The 13,106-nt window shown below is 46.6% G+C and overlaps 4 protein-coding genes across 7 annotated transcripts in view; 3 read left to right on the plus strand and 1 right to left on the minus strand.

The window, feature by feature from the left end:
• LOC113205302 (general odorant-binding protein 19d-like) overlaps nt 1-1,478 on the plus strand; it is a 7,043-nt gene extending 5,565 nt beyond the window's left edge. The window contains exons 7-9 of one of the 4 annotated variants that reach the window (XR_008011864.1): nt 306-382; nt 751-794; nt 1,369-1,478. Coding sequence is in view for 3 of the 4 variants with exons in the window: in XM_026420872.2 (XP_026276657.1) it covers nt 306-359 (54 nt within the window). In the remaining variant the exon portion in view is untranslated. Of the gene's footprint in view, nt 1-305; nt 468-750; nt 795-1,368 lie in introns of those variants that run through there. The other 3 variants (XM_026420887.2, XM_026420880.2, XM_026420872.2) reach the window with 3 other exon arrangements.
• A 1,297-nt stretch (nt 1,479-2,775) lies between these two features.
• LOC113205263 (uncharacterized) lies at nt 2,776-5,617 on the plus strand. The gene is made up of 7 exons (XM_026420813.2): nt 2,776-2,946; nt 3,367-3,442; nt 3,533-3,582; nt 3,785-3,820; nt 4,129-4,252; nt 5,124-5,206; nt 5,337-5,617. Exons 1-7 carry the CDS (start codon nt 2,878-2,880, stop codon nt 5,388-5,390), a joined length of 492 nt encoding a protein of 163 aa, XP_026276598.1. The 5' UTR covers nt 2,776-2,877; the 3' UTR covers nt 5,391-5,617.
• On the minus strand, nt 5,590-9,316 carry LOC113205269 (uncharacterized). The gene is made up of 7 exons (XM_026420824.2): nt 9,149-9,316; nt 8,977-9,079; nt 7,569-7,600; nt 7,444-7,476; nt 7,237-7,357; nt 6,670-6,734; nt 5,590-5,732 (listed from the first exon to the last, which is right to left on the minus strand). Exons 1-7 carry the CDS (start codon nt 9,200-9,202, stop codon nt 5,691-5,693), a joined length of 450 nt encoding a protein of 149 aa, XP_026276609.1. The 5' UTR covers nt 9,203-9,316; the 3' UTR covers nt 5,590-5,690.
• Nucleotides 9,317-12,446: 3,130 nt separating this feature from the next.
• LOC113204996 (kielin/chordin-like protein) overlaps nt 12,447-13,106 on the plus strand; it is a 49,243-nt gene continuing 48,583 nt past the window's right edge. Inside the window, exon 1 of the mRNA XM_026420411.2 lies at nt 12,447-12,714. The gene's annotated coding sequence lies outside the window, so the exon portion shown is untranslated. The remainder of the gene's footprint in view (nt 12,715-13,106) is intronic.

Genomic DNA, 13,106 nt, shown 5'->3' on the forward strand with positions numbered 1-13,106 from the left:
AGGTGAATTGATGCTCTAATGGCGCCAGGCTTGGCCGATTCACGTTTAAACGAATATGACAACATTCAAACGAATGTGACACGATTCACATTAAAACGAATGTGACGTCACATTCGTTGAATAACAGTGCATTCGTCCTACTAGTGCACACTTGTAGGTGCGTGCATGCAATTTGACTCTCTTTTGTGTACGTTGTTGGGTTTGCAGTGGCATTCAATGGTTACAATATTGCCAACGATCATTTCGAGTGTTCTCATTATTTGTAATTACACTTAGTCATTCAACGCCTGTTATGTGGTTTTTAGTACCGAAAAGCGATGGCAACCGTTCCAAATCAAGACATCAGCCAGTCTTCATGATATATGCTGGACTTCGCGGCAGGGTGCGTTTCTCCCGCAGGAATATTCAGAAGAAGGCAATATTTACCGTTTATGCTTTCCCAGTCAAATATACATTTGACACAACAATATTGTTTTCAAAAGAAATCTTTTTTTCTCCCGCATTGTTTTACTTCTGAACACGGTTAAGAGAAAGCATCCTAGATATTAATGCCTACGCCCCCCCCCCTTACTCCCTCTCTCTCTCTCTCTCTCTCTCTCTCTCTCTCTCTCTCTCTCTTTCTCTCTCTTTCTCTCTCTCATGCCGATCCTCGAATACCGCCAAGAAAAAAGTACATCCAATTTCTTGGCCCTGACTATGGACAGCGACCCGACTAAACCATCTTGTCATGATTCGTCTATTTCACCACAGAAAATTGCTGGATCTGCAAATCACTGAGAACGACACAGTGCGAGGTAATGAGCTGATATGGACAATACGAATGGATTGGACATAGCTAAACAGAGCTTGATGTTATGTTGTTGATTCGCACAACCTTGTGTCCTCTCACTCCCTGACTACTGTAGGCGCATTGAAGCTTTTAGTGATCAGAGCTCTCACGGCTTGATCTCGCCGCTCCGCACTACCGCACGCCGCCCGCGGGCTCGGCAACCCATCGCTCAGTAGGCCTGCGAGCAGCTTACTGAAAACCCTGCTCGTATTAATTCCCACAAAGTACGGTACTGCCTTTTCTAGTGACTGACCAAAGGATCCGGCTTTGTAATGGTGGTGGTAGTTTGTTGTTTTACTTGCACCGCATACCCAGCAAGCAATTATCCGTAAAAACTACATCATATTGACGTGAACAAATGACAATTTTGTATAAAAATTTCGTTTTTGCTGGAAGTTTGTCGTAGAACCGATATGCCTTAACAAAGCGCTATTACCTTATTGTAGGTAGAAAAGGTGTGTGTGGGGGTGGAGAGGGTGGAGGGTTGGTTCGATCAAGAATGAACGCATATAATTATTATTATTTTTGTTTGTTAACAGAGAGGCTTCCAATCTCCTCACGTCTGAAGTCAAGACAAATACGCTCCAGTTTTTTCCCTCCTCAAATACCACTTTTTCATACATGTTCAATAAATGTATTAAAACATCAATGACTTCGTTCAATTATTTTCTTCAATATCACTAAAGTGTACACTGTAGAAATTCTAAGGCCAGTACGGTATGATGAAGAGCGACTGAACCGGTTTCGGATCAGCCTCTAATTCGGATCAACTGTCAGTTGTTTCATTAGAGAACTAAAATTTGGGTACCTTAAATTTTTTTGCTGAAAGAAACCCGACTTCCTTCTGTTTTTTAAATCGCTAACAATAAGCTGGTAGAGTCGACTACAGGCCGAGTATCCTTTCATGGTATCGAATGATTTTAAACAGGTCTATTAACAATTTGGCTGTGAACATTTTTGCTGATCCGAATTAGGTTCATAAGTCCTATTTTGGATCGAAAACACGTATTTCGGCCCAACTGCCATATCTCCAAAACGGGTGGAGCTACAAACCTCAAAAAATTGCGAATTGCAAATCTGATCCGAAATGGGTTCAGTCGCTCTACGGCACGGTCGTACATACCGTTTTACGCTAATGCTGTTCACCTTTAGGAGCAACAAAAGCGATGCAAATGTGTGCGTATGGTTTCAAAGCACGGCCTTACTGTCACGTGTGTTGCTGTTTTTCTTTTTTTTTTAATTGGATGGTCGTCTCGTACTGTACCAGATTCGGTGCCTTTGTACGGTGACACCGCCGTTTCAATGTAAGGGATCTGCTGGAAAATAATTTACGGCCGATCCTGTCATAATTTATTGCAGAGTACAGTACACCGACCAACGGAAGGTTTTAGGAAAATGTTTGCTGCATCAACTAAAGCGAATGCAGGCGGACAACAGATAAACATTCTAATTTTCGTCGAAAACTGTATTTTTGAACCTCAAAAATGTTTGTTCTGAATTCACTTTCATCCTGTTACTGATATTTTGCCATACTTGCAGGACTCATGTTAGGTTTTGATGCAGCATGAATACTGACAACAGTTTTTTTTTTTTACCAGTAGTAGGGATAAATTCATTTTTACATTACTGACTGTTTGATTTTTCTTCATTGGTATGTATTGAACGAAACTATACGTTCTATTGTACGTACTATTGAAGAAGTAATTGGGATTTCTATCTCTGCCTGGGCAACACTCGCTTAAGTTGATGACGCCCTATTGTCACATATATACGATTTCTGCAATACTGTGCCAGTCAGGAAAGTACCACACACCTTCCATCCGATGTCGTTTTGTATGGTGCAAATCGATCACTGAACAGAAGGATGAGGCAAAAGAGAGAGATGGAAGCAAAAAAGGGGGGGGTGAGGGGGGGGGGGCACTGCCACCTCTCTGAGAGGAGGCGTCGGTTCGCGTCGGTTAAAGCGAGACCGTCCCCGCGAGTCTATCCTGTCCGCTACGCCGTGGACTCCGCTCTGCCTCGCGCTGCCCTGCGCCAGTCGCGCCGCCATGCGTGCACCGCCAGCAGCGCTCGGCGTCCTCCTGGCCTCGGCCGCCCTCCTCATAGCCTGCGCTTGGGTGAGTTGGGAGCGAAACACTCCCGTCGTCAGGTCAGCTGCTGACGGTTCGTTCCTGATGAAGTTGACTAATGGCATCGTGTTTTGGACAGTTGGAGATCGTTTGGAAAGTAATCAGTGAAAGCTGATCTTCTCAATCGCATCTCTTTTCGTTTCTCTTGGGGATAAACGCCTTTCTCAAATAAAATTGCGTGTCATTCATTTAAAAGTTGTTTGAAATCTGCTAAACCCACAAAGGGCAGTCACGCGAAAGAAGGAGCCCAATTTCAAGTGCGATCGCACACTCCTGTGTGGCATAGGCGTCAGTGGGTTGTCACACTATGCCCTTCCTTCTGCGTGTGAATTTTGTCATGAACCTCTTTAATGTGCATTGTCATGTTACACTCCTATATATTGTGTAGAGTAAAATTTCTTTTTGCAGGCAACCGAGGAAGAGGATGAGGATGCCATCCTCGGTTCACTGAAAGAATGCAGCGAAAAGGTCAATCCATCCGAGGGTAAGAAAACGGAAGAATACGGTTCAGCTAGAATCACTAAAATAGGCTAAAATAGCACTAATCCACATTCTACTAATTGGCATTTCACAGATGATCTGACAGAGGTGTCCAAAGGAGATTTAAAATCGGACAATGCCAAGGTAAAGTAGAACTTCCTCCTGGTGTTTCACAGCGGACACAATGTTATGTGATTGCCTACTCGATAGAGCCGTAGGAGCTCTGACGTCGCCTGACGGGGTGAAGGGAGTAGGCAAACCCACAACATTGGCTTTTCCGCTGCGCTGAAACATCTCGTAAGTAATATAATGAAAAAAATAATAATCTTTATTTTTAAATTTTCAGACTGTCATATCGTGTTGGTTCATGGGGGCAGGAGTGGTGAGAATTTTTAATGAAAACTTTGTGCACACAACATCCGCACCGTCCTACGCCCACACACTGACCTAGGTGGTATATTGCTGTGCTTTCATAATCTCATTTCACCTCCCGGCCGGCCTGGCGCTGATGACGCGCCGCTTTGTGAACTGCAATAAAAAAAATAGATAAAAGGCAGACAGGAAGCGGCCGAAGGCTTTTAGGGGAAGCCGCATGGCTTGGCTGTGTAGAGGTCTCGGCAGAATAAAGTTTGTTCCTCCGCCCACCTTTGGTTTGATTATGATTTTGATAAAAGTTCTCGCACTTTTCAGATGCGTGAGAAGATGTTCCAAAAGGACAGGGCAGTTACGTTTCTTCGCGCGCTCACGCCAGGGGATCCCAAGAATGACAACGTCGCTCTAATGAAGAAGTTGGCGGACAAGTGTGACGGCTCAGGTACCATCAGCGCCAAACTAGACTATTTAGTTCCTCCAGTTCCATGTGGTAAAAGTTCTGGACATGCAAGGTGGCCGCTGTGCCCCGTTGTAGCAAATGCTTCGAGCTAATGTTTATTCTGGCCTGCATGCACGGGTGCGGGTTTCTCCTAGTGTCTCTAACCATATGACACCATAGACCCGAGCGAATAAAGGCAAGCCGTCCGCACGACCGCACATCTGCGTGCGGCGTGGCATGCGTATTTGAACGGGGCACAGCGGCCACCCGGCTGTACCGTGTTCGACCGTATGTCGGGTCGGGGTACGGCACAACAGTGTGCGGGTTTGCATACTCCCTCTTAAGCATAAAGGCGCCATGGCCCCCAGGGCCAACGCGTTTTTGATTTTTGTGTGGACATGTTGGCCAGAGGGTGCAGTTTGGTGTATAGATACACCATGATATTTTCAATGAAAATGGAACATTATTTGACCCGGCCGAATCGAGGTCCAACTTTAACATCACTTTCTTATGGGCAATTCTACTGAAAACTAAAAATCGGGCGTAGACTTCAAATTATTATACGTAGATAAAAAGTGCAGTCAGTCAAAATCGTGATCTACGCGAAAAACCGAGTTTAGCGAGATGCCACTTTCCCGTATTCATCAACGCATTTCGTGAAAATTATCTGTGAAATAATCACATTTTGACAAAAAATAGGCAACCCCACCCGCAACACTGGTGTGTCGTTGCCCTACTGACACAAGGGAAGGGACCCCCCCCCCCCTGCTTGAAGGCTTAAAGTTGCGCTAAGATTCCTGTGGCCTGGTCATATTTATTGCGTCTCTTGCAAGGTTTTCTAAATTAGAATATTTCTGTTATTATTTTTCTTAAGTCAACACTCTATCAATGGCTGACAAGTCGGACGTGGAGGCGGCAGTGATCATCTACAACTGCTTGGTGAAGGAGGGGCGCGCGGTAAGTCCTAGTGAAGTCACCTACGAAAATCAAACTAAACAAACTAAAAAATACCCTGACAAGAAATTTTGAACGGTTGATTAAATTGTGCGATTAAATCATTACCGATTACATCATTGTATCATTATAGATGCGGCTGTCGCTAGAAGAGGGCAATGGTCCAAGCAATGCTACATCGTCATAGACTTGAGATCATCACAGGAGCCACTGCTGAGTGCCTGTTCGGATTATTGTGTCAGCCGGCCGCACCACGGCGCCGCGGGCGGGCCGCCCTCCCTACTAAGCAGCAGGCTAGGCTGCCTACCTACCGGCGCCTACATCGTCGCCTAGGGGGGCGCGCACGTGTGTGGGTGTGGAGTTGCAGGAAATGTCACGAGCAAAGGTTTCCAATTAAAAGCACTCTTTTATTGACGCATTATTGATTTGTAAGACATACGAATGTACCGATCTTCTTCAAGTGCCACGCGTCTGTAGTCGGGCGCTTTTAAGCCGGAGTCTTGGTCACAGCCGACTTGTGCGCCTTTGCCTAGAAGCAGAAAGAGTTTGTCATAAAAAAAAATCCCTGCGAATATAGGAAAAGTACAAATCTACGTGTATCACAGTAAAACAACAGTTTTACACTTTGTATTGCCAGAAAGTTCTACATTTTACAGAGCAGGGGATACTGTGAAAAGTGCGTTGTTAATTTACATTTTATTTTGTAATAATGTATATCAGTATGCTGATAAATGTGAATTTTCACACTCAGGGGTATGAAAAGACACCGCTGAGAATTCAGACCTCTGAGCAGTCTGAATTTTCAGACTGCCTGGTCTGTAAAAAAAACCTTAAGACTAAAAGTACTGAAAATTCAATAAAACTTTTTCACAGTTTGATGACAGCTAAGAATTGCTTTGCGAAGAACACCGAATCAATACATGATGTCAGAATAATTCTGTAGTTTTAGAATTTCAAATCGTTATTTTGCGACCTTACTTATCGAAAATTTAACTATTTAATCCACAAATATTTTTCACAGTGCAGCGGTTTAGGACATAATTTTTCGTTTCAATCTTTAAAAATATGAAACTTGTTTTGACGTTAAAACCATGAACTTGTTGTAGACTACTTTTTGCCTTGAAGTCTCAGATCCCACACTGGTAAAACATTTGTGTAATTTTGCACGTCAAATTGATGTTGAAGTGCAAGTGTGCACTTTCTAGACACATTTTGTTGTCTATCTATGTTGTATTGGTGTTAAAACTTTCGACACATCTGAAAAGTATAGCAGGTAAACGCCGTATGGTTCCTCTTGATAGCATAGAGCTGTGTGTGTCCAAGTGTTCAGAATTTAAACGTTTAAAATTCACACAGCACGCAAGTGTGCAACTTGATTTAAAACCATGAAATGTGCAAAATAACAACTTGCACACGTTGGTGTGTAAATTATGCGCACTTGTTTTCAGTTTTGACCGCCTACTTACATATTCGTGGAAGCAGCGCTGAATCCTCCCGGCCAACACGTCTTCGGGAGCCTTAACGTCAGCAACTAGAAATGAGAGTATAGACATTAGTTCATGTAAACATTTAGAGCGTAAATGGTACTCCACAACACACTAGAAATCCTAGAGCGAGGATTCTCGCCCTCTGGAGGGCGAGAATTTGCACCAAGTTTTCTCGCCCTCTGGAGGGCGAAGTTTGATTTTCTCGCTCGATTAGAGCAATAGATTAAGAAATGTCGCTCTATTTGGGTGATAATTGGAAAACATCGCTTTTTTGAGTGAGGATTTCTAAAGTTAATCTCTCTTGATTTGAGCGAGATTTAAGAATCATTCTCAATAAGAGCGAGGTTTCTGAATCATCACCTTAATTGAGCAAGGAAAAAAACTCTCACTCTTTTTAGGTCAGAAATCTCACTCCAGGATTTGCAGTGCAAATAGTGGAAGTAGGTCGCCGAGTCTTCATTCGCAGATCTCACTAAATTATTTGCGCGGTTAAGCTAATATGAGTTTGAGAAATGCATCATAACTCGCTTGCCCTCGCCTACTTACGTGTCTTTTTACATTCCGCAGCCATCTCTTTAATAAGAGCAAGCTTTTCTGGGCTCGCCTTCAGCACTTTAACTGCATTTGCGATTGTTCCTTCGACTGAGAACTGGCCGTCATCCGTCATCTAGCGGGGCGAGAAAATATAGAATGTGTATAGTACATCTAGGGGAAAAAGAGTGTGTAGTACGACTATTCGCGCTCAATACTAACAGTGCCATCCTTTTTGAACATGCAGGCGAGGATCTGTAAGCAAAAGTCATCATATTTACTCGCTACTTAAATGTATCTGGTTGAATTCAACAATCAACTATCTTAGGAGACACAATATGTTTTACCTTGTCTTTAGTCTTAGGATCTTTCCTGTCGGCTGTTCATCGTTTGGTTAAGCGCATGAAAAAAGAAATTTCGTTAGTGATTTTTAATTTTACGAGCATAATAAGAAAGAGGGGAATTCGTCCAGAGAAAGGCGTACGACTCGGTTTGAGTTAGTATGCGAACACGTCGCCACACCCTATTTTGCGTCATTTCGCTGAAAAACATAGGCACAAATTTACACCGCTTGAAAGGCACTAAAACTGCCCAAACATACTAAATTTTTATACTTTTGGACATTATTGTGCCTTTTCGAAGGCATTAAAACTTCCTTGGAAAAACAAAGGTAGGAATCAACACCCTTTCTTTGGGTGACTTTCTTGCCTTTACAGTGGCATAAAAAAATTGCACTCCTCGAAAGGCACTAAAAATGCCACAAAGGTGCTGCCTTTTAGTGCCTTTTGACACTTTCGTGACTTTCTTAAAGGCCTTAAAGTTTAGCACCTTTAAAAGGCACTAAGTCCTAGCCTCTGTTTTTTCAGTGTTAAAAGCAGGGCTCAGGGCTAGCGAAATAAACTAAATTGAATTATGTATATTTGCTCGATAATTTTCCACTTCATGAGGGCAAAATCTAACCGGGACGAATTAAGATGGGGACTTTACTACTGGGCAAAATTAAATCTACGGGGCAAAATCCGGGCACTTTTAACGGATAAATCAAAATAATTTTGCCCTTAGGTCAAAAAAATCAAATATTAATTCGGGGATAAAATACTAAATTAAATTAAATTATGAGGCTTTAACATCACGGAGGAGTTGTGTTTGAAATTTTCAGGCATTTCAGTCCTGGACCACGAAAATCCTCGCAACCCATCCGGGCCTTGTCTCCTGTCCAAAGTCCGAGCTCTGGAACTCGAGCGAGTATCATCGGACGCATCTCAGGTAGTCTCTCTAATCTCGGGCTTGTGGGGACTTATTTTGGGGTTTTATTAAGACCAATCATTAAATTCTGCCCTCGGAGATAAAAAAAGGTTTTTGCTGCAGAAATTGGCCTTGGGTAAAATTATTGCCATAGAATATTTCGTCCGGGCGAAACATTTTGCTCTCCCAAGAGCTAATTTCGAAATAAGATTTAATTCTTTTTGCCTGCCCTGGTTGATAGCCTTTACAAGGCATCGCCTAACCTTTCCTTTTTCAAGAGTTTCACCATACTGCACATTTTGCTACGTTATTAAGTTATTCAGGGTTCTACCAAACGTTTGCTGAGAAAAGTCAATCCAATATTTTGAAGATAGTGACTTTCCCACCGTATTTCTGTCACTTTTGAAACACAGTAGTGTATAACAAGAGTTTTATCTTATCTACTTTCCAGCAACAAAGTGCAACAAGAAAAATGTTTCTTATGAAAGGCGGCTCAATATTTCTACTTACCCTCTGTGAGGCCCAGCTCTTTCACACAGGCATCGTGGTTCATCTTAATCTCCTCTGGTGGCAAAACTGATTCTTCAGATTCCTCTGACGACATTGGGGCGGACTGGAACATACCGTCACACCATCAGTACCCAGTCACACTTGACACCAAGAGTGGGGCTGGCTCACCCACCAGGGCCAGGCCGAGGAGCGCGGCCGCGACCAGGACGGTGGTGGTGCTGGGCATGGTTGTTGTTGGCGGAGCTGATGTCGACGGTGACGGTGTCGACTGGACTGCGGCGTGCGTCTCCACGCCTATGCCCTTTATAGCGCCAGCGCGTCACGTTAGCTGGGCACACGAGTGACAGGCAGGGCCGTGCTCGCTCAGGGACAGTAGTCAACTAGATCGATTAAGTATACAGTCGTTTTGTCAACGCGTCACACGTGGACGTCCTGATGACTTTTGGTCAAAAACACACAATAATTCCTACTTTTGAACACTTCCGCATCACTCCACGCCGCCGCAGGCACGTCTATAGACTCCAAAGTGTTCTCGTAGATCGGACATTCGTCCAGTTCGAGGTCCAGTTGAATGGTAGAATGGTACTGGCCGCTGTGGGCGGACATGCGCGAGCAGTCTTCTGAGCTCTCACACTTTGAAATGGAGTATGGAGTATGACAATATACTCATCAAAATTACAACTATTCTAAAATTTTCAGTCGCTCTAATAAGCTACTTTTCGAATTTTTGTGCTACCAAAATTGACTAAAATGGCCGTATGTAGTGACCTAGGCAGACCAAATCTTCGGGAACCGGTGGGGACGGATCGCCTAGATCTTGCAGGGAAGCTGGCATTTTGCAACTTTGCATCCCTCGTATGCCAAGTCAATAGTACAAGAATAAGTACAAACTAAAAATTTGGCCTTAAGAAAGCCGGTGGATCACAAGAAAGGTGTAATTTGAAAATTCATAGTAACATTCATTATTCGCTCTCAGAGTGCCCCTTGGTCTTGGTCGAGGTGGTCCCCGCCATCAGCCCCAGTGCTGCGGTCCGGACCCTCCCGGCCCCTCGCGCTGCGCTTCACCGGGTGGGGAGGGAATGCAGGGAGTGCCCGGAGTGCCGCGCCGGCGCCAGGGCCAAAAATGACGTGCGACGGCATGGCGACGGACTGGGGCGCCCCGCCCGCCTGTGCCGGGCCCTCCTGGGGAGATGTGCAACCGGACTTCGCAAGATCCGCAAGGCTTGGTGGGAGTGTGCCCCCGGCCCTCGCCAACCACCCGGGCGGCTATGGGTCAGTAACCTACTCGCCGGTCATCCGTCTGACTCCGGAGACCCGACACCCGGCCAGGTTGGTCCTGGTCGCTGTTCAGGGCGGCATCCTGGTATGTGCCGTGCACAGTGCGTGTGTCTGAGCTCCCCTATCTAGGAACCCAAGGTGGACGGTGGAGGGTGGAGGGTTGGTAGCCTGTCGCGGCTGCCCCTCCCCGCTGTTCTGAAAATCCGTAAAATCATGAGGGGAGGAATATCTGCCGTCTTTTTCTTCGGATTTGTGTTCCAATTCGGCCAAAATGCTTACCTTAACCTGCATATGCCAGGTGGCTGACTGGCCCCGCGCATTTTCTGTAGTAGTACTGTACCGCTTTCCTGAGCGCGAGTGTGTTGCCTACGCGCTGGGTCCGAACGCCATCGTGACCAGGGGCGATAGGCAAACTAAACAAGTGCGCGGGGTTAATCAAAGCCACCTGGTACTTAAACATAGATGACGGAAGTAGTCAAGTGCATACCAGAGGGTCAGGGAACCGCACTCCGCACCAATCTCACACACGTCGACCACCCTCACAAGCTGAGGCTCCCCCCCCCCCCCCCTCCTCCTTCCGAAGCCTCCTGCCGCCACCCGACTTCAGCCCGTCATGCAGTCGGCTTGGCTCGGCTCGGCTCGGCTCCGGCAAGGAAAGTCGGTCAGTGTGTTTCTAGTGAGCTGGCTGGCCGGCGCGGCTCGACCCAGCTTGGCTTTGCGTTGAGAGAGAGAGAGAGAGAGAGAGAGAGAGAGAGAGAGAGAGAGAGAGAGAGAGAGAGAGAGTCCTCTCCGCCGCTGCTGCCGCCTCCAACGTCGCCGTTGGGCCAGGAGGACGCACGCGGGGCTACAGGCCTGCGCGCCCACTGACCGGCGCCGAGAGGTGCGAGGTGCAGCGGGACACGGCCGGGACGAGGACGGACTGAATGGTGATCGAGGAAACGCTCAGCACCGCATGCGCGCGCTCGTGCAGAGGCCGGAGGACCACTTACACCTGGGACGCTACTAAGCTGTTGCTACTTGATTGAGAGCCGCGCCTCAAGCTGAGACACAGCTTTCAAATATATCAACACCATGATTTTAGGGCGCGACCTAACCTATAGTCGTCCCAGCCAAACTTCTCGATTGGGCGACCGTTACGGCGCAGCCTTTTCGCATAGCCTTTGCCGAAAAGTTCGGCTGGGACGATTACAATAGGGTGTTCCAGACAATCTAAAACGGAAGTAGATAAGAACAAACTCACTGACCTTTCTGTTTCCGTAATGGCAATGATTAATCGAACGAATCACGTGCCTTCGCGGCCTTTCAGGTATGAGAAACTGTCAAATCAGTTTGGAGCTCCCCTCCATATTTGAGAGGTAAGGATCGGACCAAACTACCATGGTAGTTTCTCATACTGGGTGGAAGGAAACAGATAAATAAGGTAATTTGTTCTTTTTCACTTCCGTTTTAGATAGCCTGGAACACCCTATTGGCCTGGATTTAGAGTTTAAGCTCATCGTGTGCAACTTTGTTCCTTTGTTCATCCCAGCCAAAATTCTTGACTAATGCGACACGAAAAGGCTGCGCCGTGCATGCCGGTCACCCAATCGAGAAGTTTGGCGGGGACGACCATATTGTGGTGCACATATTAATGCATCCACATGTGTTGGTGCCGACAACATTGTTTGTGTCCAGGTGCCCACAGGTAATTAGAGTGAACACTGCAGTGTAGCGGGTTGGCATTCTGTTGTGCGGCGCGAAGGGAGGGGGTGGGGGCTACAGGTGGATGGAGTAGGCTTTAACTTACAACGGTCTATTACATCTGGTACAACTCAACAACCGATCATGAACTTCCGATATGCAAAGTAAAGGCAACTCTAATTTCCTAACCATAGGTTCGTTACGGCGTTCACAAGAATATTGTTAAAGGTGTTCTCTTTTTTGCTCCTTTCTGTTGCTTTGATGTAATTCGTTTCCGACGGACTGACTGCATTGAATGGACTCCCTTAAAAGTTCGATAGCGTAATCGAGACAAAATTACATTAATAAGCCAGTCGGTAGTGATCTCAATGTGGGGTTTAAGTTGCTCCTGGTACGCCGCATATTCGAGCACCCCCGCTCCTCGCCACAGGCTTCCCCCACTGCGCGCGCTGCCGGGCGCGGCGAGCGGCGGGCTGGGGGGCTGGAGGGAGGGCATGGCCCGGACAGCCGCAGTCGCAGCCGCTACCTCGCCGCACGAGGCCACTCCGCGACGCCTGAGAACGCCCGCGCTCCCCGCGACGTGACAGTGCCGCGACGTGCGATACAGGAGGGTGTGTGTGTGTGTGTGTGTGAGTGTGTATGAAAGAAAGTGAGTTAGTGAGAGTGTCTGTGGTTGATTCGACACGCGTGTGATTGTGTCGTCTTGCATTTGGATTTACCACCAGCGGCTTGGATTTATCAACCTGTACGAGGGCATTCGGATACAACAGCCGTTTGGCGGTAAGTAAATCGTTGTACTAGCAAGCCCAGCACTTCGGGTTGCATTCAGATCAAGAATCGGGCCGTAGACAAACAAGCAGCTGCAGCGCCAGAGACGGCAGGGTGCGGGGGTCTTTTCAGGTGTTCTAGTTGTCTGCCAGGCTTCCTATCGGTGGTCTCAACAGCAGCAGTGCCCTCAGCTAGGGCCCCTAGGGCCCTCCCCTGGGGGTTGACACATCACATTTCAGGGGCACCCGGGTGGGTCCCCCCCCCTTCCCCTCTCTCTCTCTGACCCGAGTTTACAAAAAATCCCCTAATAAATCGATTGCCAAACTAAACTACCCCCCCCCTCTCTCTCTCTCTCTCTCTCTCTCTCTCGCTCTCTCTCGCTCGCTCTCTCTCTCTCTCTCTCT

Source organism: Frankliniella occidentalis, unplaced genomic scaffold (genome assembly GCF_000697945.3).
Source record: "Frankliniella occidentalis isolate FOCC.00 unplaced genomic scaffold, Focc_3.1 Scaffold269, whole genome shotgun sequence".
In the NCBI taxonomy this organism is placed as follows: Eukaryota; Metazoa; Arthropoda; class Insecta; order Thysanoptera; family Thripidae; genus Frankliniella; species Frankliniella occidentalis.